This window comes from Elgaria multicarinata, chromosome 17, assembly GCF_023053635.1.
Source record: "Elgaria multicarinata webbii isolate HBS135686 ecotype San Diego chromosome 17, rElgMul1.1.pri, whole genome shotgun sequence".
NCBI lineage: Eukaryota > Metazoa > Chordata > Lepidosauria > Squamata > Anguidae > Elgaria > Elgaria multicarinata.
The window spans coordinates 21,070,437-21,089,876 of record NC_086187.1 but is presented as its reverse complement, the minus strand read 5'-3'; the positions used below and the strand labels follow the sequence as shown (position 1 = coordinate 21,089,876).

At 47.6% G+C, this 19,440-nt stretch overlaps 1 protein-coding gene across 1 annotated transcript in view; it reads right to left on the bottom strand.

Annotated features, from left to right (window-relative positions):
• Window positions 1–19,440, bottom strand: part of FAM20C (FAM20C golgi associated secretory pathway kinase) — an 84,431-nt gene that overhangs the window by 57,564 nt on the left and 7,427 nt on the right. The window contains exon 4 of the mRNA XM_063143661.1: window positions 10,227–10,405. Within this exon, the coding sequence (XP_062999731.1) occupies window positions 10,227–10,405 (179 nt within the window). The remainder of the gene's footprint in view (window positions 1–10,226; window positions 10,406–19,440) is intronic.

The window sequence follows — 19,440 nt, the reverse complement described above, 5'->3', positions numbered from 1 at the left end:
ATACTCTCTCACACACACACATACACAGAGTTCACTTCTATGTAAAGTGGAAGTAAGAGACTGTGCATTATATCTCTAGATATTCCAAAGAAGGCAACCAAATAATGAGGAAGTTGGCAGCCCAGGCTTAATCACATTGTTTGACCGTGTGTGCCCTTTTTTCTTTCTTTATCAACTGACGTTCAATTCGTGGGAAACTTGTAGGTTTGTTTCCATTTTCAGACCAATGACCAATTTAGCAGCCACAGATAAAAACAGAACTGGTTCATTGCAGAGCCAGTCATGTGCTTTTTAGGGGAGGGGGGGAGGGCTATGAAATGAAGCAGAATACAAATAACATTTCAGTGCTCTGCCCTGCAAAATATGCCTTGCACACTAGTAATGCGTGTACCAGCACAACCAAAGTTCCTTGAAGTTGCTTCAAGTCCATCTTGAAGCTTATTTAATCTTATATCCCAATCAGATTGCAATCTTTCTTTCTTTTTTTTCCCTTCGCATGAAGATTGTTGTGTAATTTCAGGCATATTTCCACAAATGTACACATCAATTGTAAGCCACTGAGAAGGCCCTCTCCCTTGCTGCTTTAAAACGGTTCCAAACGGTTTATAACAGTAGTGACAACTGTTGGGGCACAGGACACACTCCATAGACAGTTTTCAAACCATTTTCAAAGTGTCATATCCTGCTCGGTGTAGATCTGGCCCAAGAGGACCCCTTCAACATGGAGGATAATCCTTTGGCAATCGTGCGAATAGAGGGCTGTCCTCCGGAAAACAGGACACTCGGCCACCCCAAGACTTATAGAATCATAGAATAGTAGAGTTGGAAGGGGCCTACAAGGCCATCGAGTCCAACCCCCCACTCAGTGCAGGAATCCACCCTAAAATATCCCTGACAGAGGGTTGTCCAACTGCCTCTTGAAGGCCTCTAGTGTGGGAGAGCCCACAACCTCCCTAGAAAACTGGTTCCATTGTCGTACTGCTCTAACAGTCAGGCAGTTTTTCCTGCTGTCCAGCCGGAATCTGGCTTCCTTTAACTTGAGCCCATTATTCCATGTCCTGCACTCTGAGATGATTGAGAAGAGATCCTGGCCCTCCTCTGTGGAACAACCTTTCAAGTATTTGAAGAGTGCTATCATGTCTCCCCTCAATCTTCTCTTTTCCAGGCTAAACATGCCCAGTTGTTTCAGTCTCTCTTCATAGGGCTTACTTCTGGGTCGGCTTGCCTGACGCAATGTTTAGCAGTGTGGTTTTCTCTGGACCCCTTTTCCTGTTACTTCCTCTCCCCCTCCCCCACATTTTATCAGCGCCCAGATCATTTTATCTGCACCATTGGCTAATTCCTTCCATAACTGCAGGTGCCACCTCTTTAATTACATCGCCCACCCAAGTGAGACACAGGGTAGGTTTTAGAAACGAACTGACTCAGGTTATGCACTCATTTCTTCAGGCGGGGAAATAAAATAGAACCTCGAGGCCTCCTCTCCTCCTTCGGAAATGAAGGGCAAAGCCCCTTGTTAATTTCACGTGGGGAGGAACGCTAGCCGGCATTATTAACAAGTCGCATCTAACTTGATGTGCCATGCGGCGTTTCTAATTAAACAACTCTTTTGGCTCACGCAGGTGGCATTATTATAGATGCAAATTTGAAATTGCACAAAGAAATTGCTAATTATGGTCATTTCTGTGTCTTAATTCAGGTAATTACACTTGCACAATGCAGTGTTGCCTGAGAGTTTTGCAGGCTCACCTTTCCCTGAAAAGAGGAAAACGCATGCGCACACACACACCACATGCATACACCAGTGGTCAATCCAAAATCATATTTCAGATGGCATTATCCCCGAAGAGGTTAGTACACAATGGAATGGATATGAGAAGAGGATCGTCGCCTTTAGGTCAGATAGAAAATCTAAGAACCTTCAGTTCCAACCGATAGTTGCCCTGGCACTGGTGAGGTGAAGGGAAGCAGTCTTTGCCTTCTGACAACAGCGAGGGGGTCAGAGTGTCCCCCTGCTTTAACAGGAGGTGGCATCCCTGTTTCTCAGGAATAGCATCAAGACAGGAAGTAGACCAGCTTAGCCCATTGATCAGCCGGAGTAGGAGCAGGCACCCCGCCTTCTTCCGCCGAGCTCTCCGACCCAGCCGGCGAGGAGGTAGGTGGGTGGCGGCGGCTGCAAGGACGCCTCTTCCTCGTCTCTTCAAAGGCAAGCTACACAATCGCTTTGGGGGCGCACTGGGGGCGCATGGAAGCGCCCTCAGTACGACGTGTAGAATCCCTTTAGGATATCTCAAGCTTAGCATCCAACCAGTCATGACTTGTCTTCTCCAGAAGCATCTGGCCTTCTTTTTTCATTCCCCCCTCCCACCTGAGGGATCTGGCACTCTTGAATTGCTTGAATACTGTAACATATGTAGCTGTGTTAAATGAAAAGTATTACATAGAGTAAACATTACCTTGCACTGCTATGGCAACTTTCTTTCCAGAATATAAACACGTCTTCTCTCAGCTTAAAAGGCCCTGTGATTGGACTGTTATACGGTACTTTTGTTGGCTGGCAATCTGAGACTCCGCAGATCTGCAAGTTGATCCTGCGTGTATTTGCTCAGAAACAATCCCTCCACCAGGTTTAATTTGGCCTCATCCCTGAGTTAATTGGGTTTCCTTGCAGCTTTATAAGAACCTAAGAACATAAGAAGAGCCCTGCTGGATCAGACCAAGGGTCCATTTAGTCCAGCATTCTGTTTACACAGCTGTTGACCAGGGGCCAACGAAGCAGGACATGGTGCAACAGCACCCTCCCACCCATGTTCCCCAGCAACTGCCATACTGCCATAAAAGCCATACTGCCTCGGATACTGGAGGTTGCACTTAGCCATCAGGACTAGTAGCCATTGATAGCCTTCTCCTCCAGGAATTTATCCGACCGCTTTTCAGAGCCATCCGAATTGGTGGCCTTCGCTACATCTTGTGGTAGCAAATTCCATAGTTTAACTCTGCGCTGCGTGAAAAAGCCCCCCCCCCCTCCTTTTATCAGTCCTGAATTTCCCTGTCCTGATGACCCTGGGTTCTAGTATTATGGGAGAGGGAGAAAAAGGTCTCCCCAGCCACATTCTCCACACCATGCATCATTTTGTACACCTCTATCGGATCTCCCCTTAGCCTCCTTTATTCCAAGCTGAACACTTCCAGCTGTTGTAACCCTCCCTCATAGGGGAGACGCTCCAGCCCCTTGATCATTTTAGTCGACCTTCTCTGCACTTGCTTCCTTCAGTTTTGAATGAAGAAGAGACAGGACCTATTCCTGTAGCACTGGAGAGGTCTGTGTCTCATGCAGGAGTTTCCTTCCATATGTTCTCTGAAAGCATGGAGGGAGGAGCCAAGCCACACATTCTACCCTTACCTACCCCAACGTCCTTAGCCCCAGCATGCTGCAGCCTCAGACCTGGGCCTAATCTACACCAAGCAGGATATTGCACTATGGAAGCAGCATGAAAGTGGTGCATAAAAGGCAGGAGCCACACCAAGCAGGATATAGTGGTACGAAAGCAGTACATGGTCTGTGTCCATGGGCCCCAACAGTTGTCAGTGCACGTCAATACCACTATGACGCCGTAATGTGGCTCCTGCTTCTTATATATCGCTTTCATAGTGCAATGTCCTGCTTGGTGTAGATTAGGCCCTGGTTTCCTGGCTTTTGCCCATTCTAAAAGCTGAAATGCCTCTCCAAAGGTTTAGCGACTTTCAGGCCTTAGCTAGACCGACCTGTTGTCCCGCGATGGAGGAGGGAAGATCTTGCGTTGTGTTTAACGCGAGATCCCTCCTCTGACTACATGTGACGCGCAACGACCTCAGAAGGAGAGGCGTCGCACCCGCCATATTTTTTTTAAAGGGCAAGCAGCGCACAAATGCTCGTGCGCAAAAGGTACGTCCTTTTTTAAATTTAACTTAATTTCCCGGCTCTCCCCCTACCCTACTCCCGATGGGCGCAGCTCCCAGCTCCTTGCGAGGAATCGCACAGAGCCGGATCAACCCATGGTAACCGGCCACACATTCCGCGGTCTCGGACTCAGCAGAAAAACCGGGTCCAAAGTGGAGGGCGAGAGAGGGATGATCCTTCCCTGATCCCAGGATTCCCTGTGCGTCATGTGCACAGGGATGATTTCGGGGTTCGCCCCAGGATAAAGCCCTGTCTAGCTATGGCCTCAGTAAGAGCTTTGAGCTCAAATTTGCTGAGATTCTGGGTATTTTCGCCCCTGCTCTTTTGCTTCTAATCCTGCTGTCCTTTCCCTCTGCCACTCCAGCGAGCTTCTCTGAAATGGAATTCACCCCTTCGGTGGAGAGGGTCTCAGCAGCACCCGGACACTCAATAATACTAGCCCCACCATCCATCAGGCGTTGCGTTCTGTTATTTGTTTCAAAAAGATCTGGTTGCAATCGGAGTTCTTGGCGAAGTGCGTTTTCCTCCCCCTGGCTGCTTCAGCAAGCCGTGAACATTCTGTATCTCAAAGTAGGGGAATAAAAGATAAACAAACCAACGCCTATTTAGAAAGCACTGCTGCTTCAGCAGGGCGAGCAATAGAAAATGTCCACCCCCACCCCACATCATCCTCAAGTCCAAATGGATTTTGAAAGATGCTTTGGGGAAGGTTTTTTTTTTCCACCCCTTCCCGACAGCAAATCAAAAGCAACTCGCCCAGGTGCTTCAAACGAAACTCTTCAAGGAAATACAGGTTGAACAAGGCTCTTGCCCTGGAGCTGTTTGAGATGAAAGATCCCCAAACCTACCCTACAGAATACAAGGGGTCGCGTGAGCCATGGGGAGCTGTATGTTTGCTGGCAAATGGACGTGGGGTTGGGCGGAGCTTAGATCCAGTGCGGTGTGTGTCCCAATTTTGCAGGCCTGTGAGAATCAGCCCAAGAATTCAACATCCTGCCATTCTGCCTTTCCTACAAACCAAACCAAGGCTCTAGTCCTTATGACTTCAAAGAGATATTTGCAAATGCATGGGGAGTGACTACAAAAAATCTCAGGCCATGGCTAGACCAGGCCTATAGCCCGGGATCATGCCTGTGCATCCAAATGACACACAGGGGATCCTGGGAGCAGGCAGGGATGACCCCTCCATTTGCCTGGGATAATCCTTAGGTCTAGCGAAGGCCTCAGAAAGCCAGAGAGTGATGGGTGAGTAACGTTCCTGTTGGTTCAGGGTGGGGCTCTCATGTCTTGCATAAGTCCTTGAACTTCCTCTTGAGCATCAATTATGCAAACCAGGAAAAAAGAAAAGCAAATAAATTACATGAAAGAAGATAAATTCTTCGGTTCTGCGTAACTGATACAGGTGGAGAATACAATCAGAGCTGCTTACGCCCCATTTATGTACCCTTCCTTTGCAAATCATTTTACCTTGGAAAATACAAAGTCGCCGTTTCCTTCGCCCACTCGGTTTCAAGAGGAAAACTGCAGCCCTTCGTTTGGCATTGAGTCAGTAAGCTAGGAAGGCATGCCAGGAAGGGAGGGGAAATCACATCCTTAAAATGCATGGTGGTGACAATCATTATTTGGCGGTGGGAAATTGCCCTCGCTCTCCACAAGCCTGAACTGCAGAAGGACTAAGGGGCATGAAAGATGATCAAGAGAGAGCTCTCAGTTAGCAGCTTAGAATGTCCACTGCTTATTGGAAGAGGCATCCCAACAGCTGTCTGCATTCATCTGCAAGACGTCCCAACGTTTTTGGGAACAGTGAACGGCAATTCATCTAAGCCAGTTGTCCTCAACCTGGTCTCCTCCAGGTGAGTTGGCCATTGACTCCCAACAACTAAAGCCACCATGGACAATTGTTAGGAAGGCTGGGAGCTGGAGTCCAAAACACCTGGAAGGCACCATGTTGAGGGACGCTGATCTAAGCTCTAGAACAGGGATGGACTATTTGGGGCCTTCTGGATGTTTTGGACATCCACGAATCCACGAATCCCACGATTCCTCACCATTGGCTATGCTGGCTAGGGAAGATGGAAGTTGTAGGTCAAAACATGGTGAGACCCACAAGTTGCCCACCCCTACACAAGAACCAGGCCATTTCCAGTCTAAAGGGCTAGTGTCATCAAGGTTGCACCCAACGACTGTTTTGTGTGGGGTGGGGTAGGGTGGACACTGGCTTTTTATTATGCTATGTTCCCTCTTAAGTCTTGTATTACCTCCCACTTCTGGGTCTATACCAGCTTCCCCCTTTCCCTCCTTTTGAACTGACCTGACAGCACTTAACTATGGTTTGTTGAAACAAGCCAACCTCCATTGTTTAAGAAGATGGCTTGTTTTCAACAAACTCTAGTTTAGGATTAGCCACAGTGCAGGGTTTGGATGTCATGCTAAACTGTGGTTAATCTAAAACAGAAATCTGAGTTCCCTCTCCTCACGGATGCGTAGGTGGCGGAGGGCAGAATGGGTGAATTCATGGCTCACTACAGCCCGTCCTTGTAATGGTAAACTGCGGTTTAGCATTACGTGAGAACCCTGTCACTGTTGCATTTGTACACACAGCGAAACAACATTACGGAACGATGTCAGTTTGAGCATAACCCTCTTCCCCGTCGTTCATCTGCATTGCAAATAATTACACAGCAAAGATATGCTAGCGCTTGTGCCCTTGTAAGAGCTGCGCGGCATCACTTAATGTGTCAATCCCTTGTTTGGTTTTCTGCTTAAGAGGAAGTGCAAGGGATGAGCACATGTCGGCCTGGGTGACGTTACCAGATTATTTATTTATTTATTTATTTAGCACCATCAGTGTACATGGTGCTGTACAGAGTAAAACAATAAAAAAGCAAAACCCTGCCGCATAGGCTTACATTCAGATTCCACTTTACCAAGCGTCAAAGGGCCAAGGAACTTTGCGTCAACAAAACAGCCAGCCTAAGGGGTGATGTGGATCTCTTTCATCTGTCATCCAAGACTCCCCACTCCCTGCACTTCAGCCTGCTTAATTAATTACTGCCCATTCACCTTTATACCTCCTCTGGGGGAACTTCCATAATTCTTAACTCAAGAATTGAGTTAAGAATTGAGCCCAATGGTGTCAAGGAGAAATTCCATTCTTGGTTTAAAGCAGAGGTGGGGAACCCTGAGCTCGGGGGCCACACCTGACCCTCCTGGAATCCCAATCCACCCTCCAATGATCCCCAGATAGCCACGCCCCCTTTCCCCCAAGTACCGATTGTTTGGTAGCATCCCAGGTTCCTTTGCAGTTTTTTCCCTGTTCTAAAGGGTTCTGGATCTGAATCTAGAACAAAAGCGGGCCGATGGATTAATGTTGTACGTATTAATGTTGTATGTATTAATGTTGTTTCCCCCGACATTTGAATTTTTTAAATCTCAAGTTCCTCCCATGTCATTCATGAAGGAATTTGTGAAGTTTAGTACATTCTTTCCAAAAATCGAACCCCATGAAATTCTCACCGAAGCCTAGCAAGAGGTACAAGTGATTGGTAGGATGGACAAATGGTCAACCTTATAGTAGAACTGGCTAGAATCCAACTAGCGTCCTACTTAAAAGTACATCCATTGAAATGTTGGCTCCTAAGCACCGAATACTATTATTAATATTGGCTAGTTTCGTTATATCCTGACTTTCATCCATGATGGATCATGCACACAGATTCCCAGAGTGGTCTCCCATCCAGACATGGACCAGACCCAAACCTGGTTATCTTCAGCATCGTGGCTGCATCCTGAGCCTTCAGATCATGTTCTGGGATGATTCCCAACATCCCAACACCTTGACTGACCAACCTCAAACTGGGTGTTGGATGCTCTCTGATTCCCCACCCCACCCCTTTTCACTAGGAGGCCATCTTTATAGGAATTTCTCCATAAATCCAAAGTACCTGCGCTGTCTAAGAGACACCCTGGGGCAGAAACCAGACAGGTGACCCAATAGGAAGGAGGGCAGGATTTTGGAGCTTTTGCATAGGACACGGACAGTTTCTGCTTGCCCTACAAGGGTGAGAAATGCCAAATCTGCTAAAATAGTACACATCCATTGAAGAGACCAAGAGACTTGTCTGCCACCACCACACCTCGCCCCCAGGTCAAGTCTCACAAATCTCTTGGATGCTTAAGAAACACATTTTTTCAAAACATGAAAAAGGGGACACAGAGCTTAAGGCCAGGTAGCAAGTTGATCCATCAAACAATACCCATATGAGACGAATGCGTCATAGAATCATAGACTAGCAGAGTTGGAAGGGGCCTACATGGCCATCGAGTCCAACCCCCTGCTCAATGCAGGAATCCACCCTAAAGCATCCCTGACAGATGGCTATTCAGCTGCCTCTTGAAGGCCTCTAGTGTGGGAGAGCCCACAACCTCCCTAGTTAACTGGTTCCATTGTTGTACTGCTCTAACAGTCAGGAAGTTTTTCCTGATGTCCAGCTGGAATCTGGCTTCCTGCAACTTGAGGCCATGATTCCGTATCCTGCAGTCTGGGAGGGTTGAGAAGAGATCCTGGCCCTCCTCTGTGTGACAACTTTTCAAGTATTTGAAGAGTGCTGTCATGTCTCCCCTCAATCTTCTCTTCTCCAGGCTAAACATGCCCAGTTTTTTCAGTCTCTCTTCATAGGGCTTGACTGAATCTAATGGAAGCCTCAAAAACCAACCACAATACACCTGAGGATGAGGTGAGAGACAGCAACACCCCTCTCCATTGGTTCAGCTGGGATCAACTGCCCTTTGGCCCCTCACCTCCCAGAACTGCCTCCATCAGCAATCACTTGGCTGCCTCTGAGGGACAGGACCATATCACAGTGGTGGAGGACCTGCTTTGAATGGAAAAGGTCCCAGGTTTGATCTCCAGCATCACCAAGTAGGGCTAGGAAAAGAATCTGGCCTGAAATACTGGAGAGATGTTGCCAGTCAGTGTCAACAATACTGAGCTAGATGGATCAATGGCTTGACTCATAAAGAACATGAGAAGAGCCTTGCTAGGACAGGACTGGCTCTACCATTAGACAGAAACATAAGAAATCCATCATTGTCACTTGAGGCTCAGGTGACCTCAGTGGCACGGAGTGCCTTTTACAAACTCCGGTTGGTGGCCCAGCTACGCCCCTATCTGGACAGGGATAACCTGGCTTCAGTTGTCCATGCTCTGGTAACCTCCAAGTTAGATTACTGCAATGCACTCTACGTAGGGCTGCCTTTGAAGACAGTTCGGAAGCTGCAGCTTGTGCAAAATGCAGTGGCCAGATTGATTTCGGGAACCAGAAGGTTCGACCATATAACACCTGCTCTGGTCTGCTTGCACTGGCTGCCTGTATGTTTCCGAGCCCAATTCAAGGTGCTGGTTTTGACCTATAAAGCCTTACACGGCTTGGGACCACAATACCTGACGGAACGCCTCTCCCGACATGAACCTACCCGGTCACTAAGTTCAACATCTATTTATTTATTTATTTATTTATACCGCCCAATAGCCGAAGCTCTCTGGGCGGTTCTAAGGTCCTCCTCCGGGTGCCTACTCCGAGAGAGGCTCGGAGTGTGGCAACGAGGGACAGGGCCTTTTCGGTGGTGGCCCCCAGACTATGGAACGATCTCCCTGACGAGGCTCGCCTGGCACCAACGCTGCTTTCTTTCCGGCGCCAGGTTAAGACTTTCCTCTTTGCCCAGGCATATGGCGGCACATCTTAATCACCCACATGTTTAGTTTTTTAACGGTTTTTAATGCTTTATGTGTGTGTGTTCTGTGTTATAGAATTTAAAATTTTGTATACTCATTTTTATCTTAATTTTAGAATTTCTGTAAACCGCCCAGAGAGCCCTGGCTATGGGGGCAGTATGTAAGTGTAATAAATAAATAAATAAATAAATTGCCTTCTATTGAATCAGATCCTGAGTTCATTTGGACCAGTATTGTCAACACTGACTTTCAGCAACGACTTTCCAGGGCTTCAGGCGGGATTCTTTCCTAGCCCTAACTGGAGATGCCAGGGATTGAACCTGGAACCTTCTGTGTGCAGGAATCCCTTTCTCGGGGTTGGCTTTCAAAGCCAATGCAGAGAGAGCAGCAGGTTGAAATTCAAAGCCTCTCTGCTCCCAAAGGAAGGCTTTTAGGAGCCATCTTTTAGGAGTAGCCCACGTAAGCCATGCAAGAAGTCCCTCAACCTGCAAGCAACCACGAGGAGAGCTCAGCGCAGTCTCCCTGCCAGGATCCGCCCATTCGCCAACCTACCGACACTTGTTATTTTCTGGGAGGCAAGATCGCGAAGCAACGCTCCGATTGCCGGGTTGTGTCTGGAGTACAGTTCATATCGATTAATGCCAATGTGGAATTTTAGCCAGTTTGGATAGGAATCAATCGACGTCTCTCCAGTGGGTAAAAACTCTTCATCTTCATTGCCTTCATTTTGCCTACCGAAGGGAAAAACACACACAAAGAGATGGCATAGGAGATTAGGTTTCATTCAAATGCCAGCAACGCACTTTGCAACACGGGGAACGGGAGGGGGGATGGGATCAATTCCAAGTCCAGAGAGATGCCAAGAAAAGCACTGGAAAGGCCAAGGCAGAATTCTTAGACTTCGTTGTATTGCAGGCCAATGTTCTAACTGAAAGCCAGGACGGCATAGAGCAAATGTGGGCAGAAGGCAGATCTCCAGAAGTTTGGGGATTTGACTCCCAGAAGCCCTGGCCAGCATAGCCAATGGTCAGGAATTCTGGGAGTTGAAATCCAAAACATCTGGAGATCTACTTTCTGTAGTGCTTAGAGTATCGGACCAGGACTAGCCCCCATTTGGCCATGGAAGCTCACTGGGTGACTTTGGGCCAGTCAGAGACTCTCAGCTGAACCTATATCACAGGGTTGTGGTGATCCTCAAAATGGAGAGAAGGAGGACCATGGACTTGGGCTCCTTGGAGGAAAGGTGAGACACAAATGTAAAAAAGAAATGGTTTGCTTGTTTGTCGTGGACCACTATAGTGGCTTACATTTCAGTCACCCCATAGGAGAGTTGTCATTCTCCTGGACTGTACCAGTTTGGTCTGCATGAGAAGGAGTTACAGACCTTTTGCCCATGAAGAGAGCTCCCTGTATGTCAACCACAGTGGGGCTGATTTTAACCCTTTTTTGAATGCCTGAATGAGAATTAAAGGATTCAGAGCCCAGGAATTTGTTTTGAGGGCCAGAACTGAATGAATCTTATAATCCTTCAACACAAAAAAACCACACTTCGATATCCCAAGCTTTCTTCCTTTCAGAAGTAACTGAAATTAAGGTGGTACAGAGCAACTGGAAATCCTTCGTGAGCCACCACAGATCACCAAGGCCACAGCTAGACCTAAGGTTTATCCCTGGATCGTCCAGGGGTCAAACCTGTTCACCTAGGTGACACACAGGGGATCCAGTGCTCAGGCAGGGGCGAACCCTGGATGATCCCAAGATAAACCTTAGGTCTAGCTGTGGCCCTAGAGAGCTACCAATTGATCCAGGTCTACTTCCTGCCCACTCCTGATCTATTGGAAGGGCTGTCTGATCCAAGTTCAGTTTAAGAATAACCAGAAGAAAGAACTAGGCCTTGCATCAACAGCCCCTGGGCCACAGCCTGGGCAAAATCGTACAAGTCAGCTGGGCCAGATCTACATCAAGCAAGATATAACACTTTGGAAGTGGTTCGAAAACATGATACGGAACATGTCCTGGACCCCAACAGTTGTCAGTGCACTTGAATGCCGTTATAAAGCAGTAGTGTAGATCTTGTCCTGGTCACAGTTTCCCACAGTTTAGTGAGATATATGATATACCTATTTAAAGTATAATCACTGGGCAAAATCCAACATAAGTCCTACTCAGAGTAGTCCCACTGAAATGAATGGGACTTAAATGAGCCATGACTACCTGAAGTTCCATTTATTTCAATGGGTCCACTTACACTGGATTTTACCCATTCTTTCTAAATTCACACCTAATCGTATACATCAGGATATACAAATTTCAATGCAAATCGGCGCCCTCCGTTTTAGGGATGCCTTTCCTCTTTTTAGGCCACACATCAGTGGCCACGGAATGCAGTTGCCCTGGGACTTTAGGAGCAAAGGGAACCACGGTCCGGAACGACTGATCAGCCAAGGTTGGGTGAGTGTTCGCATGGGTGTTTCGTATTACAGGCTCTCGGAACCTGCCTTGAGGATCGTTCGTTTCAAAGGGCAGGAGATAAATCTTCGAAACGCATAAATGATGGGCGATAAATAAATCTCCCAACGTGGCTGCCTCAACGCTGGCCAGAGAAAGCACAGCGTGCGGTATTGCAGCTGTTTAAACATGCCTCTGCCCATATGTCGGGAAGAGGGTGCTGTTGCATGAGCGCAAAGCCATTTGCATTTGGGAAGCAGGCTGCAGACAGAGGGATCCAGATGCAAACAAACAAACAAATATCAAAGCAGGAATCTCAAGGCTGCTGAACATTAAGTGGCAACTCACTACGGCCGTGCTCGACCTCCAGGCGTTTTCCACTACAATACCCAGCATGCCTGGATCAGGATGATGGGAGCTGCATTCCAACACGACTGAAGAGTGGTAGCTTTGGGAAGGCTGAGTTTGTATGAGAGAATCAGTCAAATTCAGTCAGATATTTTTTTTAAAAAAAGACCCCATTTAAGGAATCAATATTGGATAGTGGGTTTTTTGAAGGGCTGGTTTTTCTGTTTGCAAGAGAAGTTAATATTTTACTGTTCTGTCTTACATCCTTCTCTCTCTCTTTCTCTGTTTACCTTTGGCCACAGCTAGACCGAAGGTTTATCCTGGGATCATCCAGGGTTCGCTCCTGCCTGAGCACTGGATCCCCTGTGCGTCACCTAGATGAACAGGTTTGACCCCTGGACGATCCAGGGATAAACCTTAGGTCTAGCTACGGCCCTTGTTAGTTTTTGAACGGGGATGGGGGATATACCACAAGTAGCTTTGACATTTGATTTTATTTCGTTGAAAAGCTTCTGTCCGGCTTTCGAGTCTAAAGAGCCTCGGGACGGTTTAGGAATGTATCGTGCTGATCGCAGACAAAATGTGGCATAGAGACGGATGAACGAAAGCAATAACAGCGCAACAGCAGATAAAAACGCAACGCAGCATCTCGGCAGTAGAATTTGCACCAAACCATCAACACCCTCCGTTTCTGTCCCGTTCCTCCTCTGTCTCCATCTGTCCAATATTAGATTGCTAGCTCTTAGGGGCAGAGGCTTAACCCCTTTTAATCTGCAAAGTGCAAGGCACATGCAAAACACTAGATAAATAACGAGCAGAGCAAATGCCTGTATTAAAAAAGCATGTTTCGCTCACATACTTTTTAAACAACAACAATGAAGAAGCCTGTAAGGTGGAATGACTTCCACAAGGAAGGGGCAACCATTGAGAAGGCCTTCTTTTTATAGCTATTTTTTAAAAAATATTATTGCATTTATATCCTGCCTTTTTTCCTCAAGGACCCCAAGGCGGCATACATAATCCTCCTCCTTTCCAGGTTAACCTCACAACAACAACCCTGTGAGGTAGGTTGGGCTGAGAGTCTGTGACTGGCCCAAAGTCACCCAGTGGGTTTCCATGGCTGAGTGGGGACTAGAACCTGGATCTCCCGACTCCCAGTCCAACACTCTAGCCACTACACCACACTGGCCTCACATGAAAAGACAAAGACATTCTGAGCAACATCTTTGGAAGCTCATGATAGCTTTCAGAATGTAGATATTTAAGTATTATTACATTTATATCCTGCTTGTTTTCTTCCTGTAAAAAATCCAAGGAGGCTTACATGGCCTCCTCCTCCTCTCCATCCTCACAACAACCCTGTGAGGTAGGTTAGGCCGAGAGGCAGTGCCTGGCCCAAAGTCACCCAGTGAGCTTCCATGGCCAAGTGGGGACTAGAACCCAGATCTCCTGAGTCCCAATCCATGCTTTAGGGTGGATTCCTGCATTGATCAGGGGGTTGGACTCGATGGCCTTGTAGGCCCCTTCCAACTCTGCTATTCTATGATTCTATGAATACTCTAACCACCACACTGCAACTGGCATGCCCTTGTCTTCACAACATGTAGGCTGTGTAAATTACTCTTCCAGTCATTGCAGCCTTCTAATGGCTTTGATTTGAAAAGCTGCCTTGCCTTGCCCCATACTCACTCAACAAGGTAGCCGCTTTGGGGCATTTTGAGGTTAAAAACAAAATGGTGTCCACCAGCCAGGCAGAGTGTCGGTGAATTCCTTCCCCCAGCCTTTGAAAACAGCCATACCCAAAGACCACTCTGAGGAAACAATGGTGACCCCCAAAGCATCCACCATTTTTAATGGCTTAGTGGTAATTCAATATGCTTAACATTGTTGGACTGTATTAAAAGATCAAGAAAATCTCATTTAATTTTCTTTTTCTTTTAAAGTAGAGCCTAGTACTTGTTAGTTATTCTGGTACCTTTGCACTCCTTGGCCAGAACAATGGAAGGTGGAAAAATTTCTATTTCATAGAATCATAGAACAGTAGAGTTGGAAGGGGCCTATAAGGCCATTGAGTCCACCCCCCCTTACTTTTCAATGAGTAAAATGTGAGTTGCATGTTGTGGTCTTTTCCTGATATCTCCAAGAGTTAGTGGGCCAGTGGCTTGCTCTTTTTGAAAAATGGAAGCTGAATACACAGGACAGGAACCTGGAATACCCCAAAACCTCTCGCTCCACTAGACCTCCAGGTTGCTACTGCCCTGATACCAGGATTCAGATCTAGAAACCCGCACAGATTTGATAAAGTCAAGCGTCGTCCAACCATTATTATTATTTATTTATTTATTTATTTATATAGCACCATCAATGTACCACAACCAATACCATACCTCTGCAGTTGTGAAAGTCCTTTGGAATAAATTCTCGGGGTTGTACGCCTCATTCAATTTCACCCCTACAGCTCACGTGACATTTAACCATGGTTGATTTCCCTAATGACAGGTCAGTGTTACATCTGGAAATCTAAACCGAAGCTAAGGATTTGCCACAAACCATGATGGGAAACATGGCTTGAAATGGGCTTCAGAACAGGTGGTTGTATCAGTTCGGCCTCCAGGTTTTTAGGAGAAAGACAATGGGCTCCCTCCCTCAATGAGTCTACCTTCCTCCGTCCTTGCCACCAGCTGTTCTTGCTCCTCCTCCTCCTCCTCTTTCTCATCATGGGTACCACTTCCTTGATTGACAGGCAGAGAGCCAGTGAGCAAGCAGGCCATGGCATCCCCTGCTCCTCCTCCTCACCACCATTGTCTGGGCCAGAGCGAGAGGCAGGTGAACAAGCAAGTTGCAAGGGTGAAGAGAAGCAATTCCAGGGAGCTCTAAACAGTGGGCCCCTGCTGCAGCGTGGGCCCTTGGCAGGTGCCCGACTATACCTACCCTTGACATCGGCCCTGGTTTGGGATAGTCATGTTCAAGTGTTACCTCCACACCATGGTTAAGTCCACTCTCCAACTTCTTTTTATATGCTTATCCCCCTCTTTCTCCAAAGTGCTCAGGACAGTGGCCTGGGTTTGTCTTTCCTCTCTATTACCTTCCTAACAACCCTATGAAGTAGGTTAAGCTGAAGGTGATGGATGGGCCCAGGGTCAGCCAGTGAATTCCATGGCTGAGAGGCGAATTGGAGCTGCGTCACTCTGATCCTAACTACGATACCAAGCTGGACATCAGGAAAAAACTTCCTGATTGTTAGAGCAGTACGACAATGGAACCAATGGCCTAGGGAGGTGGTGGGCTCTCCCACCCTAGAGGCATTCAAGGGGCAGCTGGACAGCCATCCATCAGGGTTGCTTTAAGGTGGATTCCTGCATTGAGCAGGGGGTTGGACTCGATGGCCTTATAGGACCCCTCCAGCTCTACTATTGTATGATTCTATGATCAGGAAAAATGTCCAGTTAGAGCAGTACGATAATGGATTCCTGCATTAAGGAGGGGGTTGGACTCGATGGCCTTATAGCCCCCCTCCAGCTCTACTCTTCTGTGATTCTATGATCAGGAAAAACATCCTGACTGTTAGAGCAGTACGACAATGGATTCCTACATTGAGCAGGGGGTTGGACTCGATGGCCTTAGAGGCCCCTTTCAACTCTACTCTTCTATGATTCTATGGTTCCAACCTCCCTGCTTCTAAGTTAAGAAGCTGGTGTCTCCCGATTTAGTCCTTTATGAAGCTAAACCCAGTTTCCACTGTAGGTTTGGGATCTTAATTGGGGCTAAGGCAACCAACCATGGTTAGCGCTAGCCATGGTTTAGCATTGCATTTGCACTGGCATGTTACAAATTCACCAGTGCTTCCAGGTCAGAGGTCCTAATGCCATCTAAAATCGCCCCCCATTCCGCATACCACCCCTTCCTACTCAGATGTCAGCAAACAGCCCACGTGCCTCTAAAAGGAGATATAAAATTGTAACGCTAAAAGAAACACAGCACGGCCGGTAGGCTGCAGCTGCTTCTTGTCACATCTGATTCTGGCACTCAGGTGAGATCTGTGATTTGTGGGGGTTTCAGTCCGCATTGCTACAGAATGGTGGTGTCTTCCACAGAGCTCGGTCCAGGAGATTTGGAAGCTTGCAGCAGGATAGATGGATGGATGGATGGATGATTGGACAAGCATACATAAGAACAGCCCAGCCAGGTCGGACCCAAGATCATCCTGTCCAACATTCCCAGATAGCTCCAGGAAACTCACAGCCAGCAGGTCCAGCCCTACCATTAGGCAGAGTGGGAAGATGCTTCAGGAGGCAGATGTTGGGAGGCAGCGATACTGTCTCCCCAACTGTTCCTCTAAAGCCTCCAGGCTGTTGAGGACGCAGCGGTGAATGCCACACAGCCCATTCTGGGCCCCCTAAATTTAGTCTGCTGCCTCGGGGACAGCAAAGATGCTACCCTATCATCAGTGTCGAAGTAAGATTCGACGACCAGCCCAGCTTCCGTACATGGAACAGTGAGCGTGCCTGTCCTTTGTATCAGGCAAGAAAATATATCGGGCCCTCTCTTGGAATTCAGAGGTACACTGCCTCTGAATATGGAGGCTCCATTTAGCAATCCCGGCAGGTTGGGATATTAGGCTGCGGGGCCATTTAGTGAAGATCAAATCTGACCCTTCTGCTGTCCCAGCATGGACCTCCGGGGTTCCCCAGATGCCTTCTCCTGGCACCACCCCCTTTCTCCCAGCCACCCCCCTTCCCTCTGTCCACCAGTCCTTTGATAGTTTCCTGGCTTTGGTTCAATGAATGTCTCTCCCGAAGCTTCCTTACTGGCATTAAGAGCTTTGAGCTTAAACATGCTGGTATTTTTGACTCCACCCTCTTTTAAGAACTTAAGAAGTGCTCTGCTGAATCAGACCATCTAGTCCAGCGCTCTGTTCATCCAGTGGCCAAACACCAGGTTTAATTTGGCCTCCTCCCTGGGTTAATTTGGTTTCCTTGCAGCTTCATAAGAACATAAGAACACAAGAAGAGCCTTGCTGGATCAGACCAAGGGTCCATCTAGTCCAGCACTCTGTTCGCACAGTCGCCAACCGGCTCTCGACTTACAAGCAGGACATGGTGCAACAGCACCCTCCCACCCATGTTCCCCAGCAACTAGTGTACATAGACTTACTGCCTCTGACACTGAAGGTAGCACAGAGCCATCAGGACTAGTGGCCATGGATAGCCTTCTCTTCCAGGAATTTATCCAACCCTCTTTTAAAGCCATCCAAATTGGTGGCCATCACCACATCTTGTGGTAGCGAATTTGCCTGTGGCCCACCCCTCCCCTGGAACTTCTCTTTAATGGAATTTGAAGGGGGTTCAGCACCCGATATAGAACCATTCCTCTGTATTTATTTATTTTAAACATCTGTACACCGTTCCATATCTAAAAAAAGGTTCCAGAGCGGTGTCACAAGAGGTAAAAGAGTAAAGAGATTTTAAGAAATTATTAAAACACCGTATTAAAATTATTCTTTATCTAAGAGAGAATGCCAATAAAAACCATGGCTGGTTCGTTAAGGCATGCTTCCTGGAATAGAGCTGTTTTCAGGAGGTGCCGGAAGCAACCAAAGAGAGGGGCCACCACGCTGAAGGCTCTTCTCTGGGTGGACTCCAGTTGGGCCATCGGGCCATGCAGAACCACCGGACCTCTGATCATCCCCACTTCTACGTGCTTCTGATGATCCCCAATTTTCCCAATTCTACACACCAAGGGACCATTCTGATGAACTATCAAATGTGCCTATTTATTGATTGATTCGTAACATGTATATACAGCTGAATATAATAGAATCTCTGATGAGGGAGGCCTGCCCAAGCTGCAGACTGCTTTGCTTCTGAGCTGGCTCCAGCTTTTTGAAAGCCTTTGGAGAGGACATCTTCCATGGGACCCTTTCCCTCAGTAAATCTATCTTCTGACCACCATGGTCACTAGCTTCTATTGTGTGTCAGCCCATTTCTCATCACTGGTACCGCTTGCTGGCTTGATAGGCAGAGAGAGAGTGAGCAAGCAGGTGTCTCCTGCTCCTAATTCTCAACACCATCATTGCCTGGATCACAGAGGGAGGCAGGTGAACCAACAGGTTAAGAACATAAGTGCCACGCTAGATTAGACCAAGGATCCATCCGTCCAGCACTCTGTTCACACAGTGGCCAACCAGCCGTCGGCCAGGGACCAACAAAGCAGGACAATGTGCAACAGCGCCCTCCCACCCATGTTCCCCAGCAAACGGTGCACACAGGCATACTGCCTCGGATACTGGAGATGGCACACAACCATCAGGGCTAGTAGGTATTGATACCCTTCGCCTCTAGGGATTTATCCAAGCCCCTTTTAAAGCCATCCAAATTGGTGGCCATCAATACAATGAAGAAGAGGAGAAGTAACCCCAGAAAGCTCTTTTCCAGAGAGCTGGAAAAAGTGCAGTAAAGGGCAACTAAAATGATGAAGGGGCTGGGGCATCTCCCCTATGGGGGAAGGTTACATCAACTGAGATTGTTTAGCTTGGAAAAAAGAAGGCTGAGGGGAGACATGATAGAGGTGGACAAAATCATGCATGGTGTGGAGAATGTGGACAGGGAGACATTTTTTCCCCTCTCTCAAAATACTAGAACCCGGGGTCGTCCCATGAAGCTGATTGGTGGGAGATCCAGGACAGATAAAAGGAAGGACTTCTTCACACAGCGCAGAGTTAAATTATGGAACTCACTACCACAGGATGTAGTGATGGCCACCCATTTGGATGGCTTCAAAAGGGGGTTGGACATATTCCTGGAGGCAAAGGCTATCAATGGCTATTAGCCCTGATGGTTGTGTGCTATCTCCAGTATTTGAGGCAGTAAGCCTATGTGCACCAATTGCTGGGGAGCATGGGCGGGAGAGTGCTGTTGCACATTGTCCTGCTTTGTTGGTCCCTGGCCAACAGCTGGTTGGCCACTGTGTA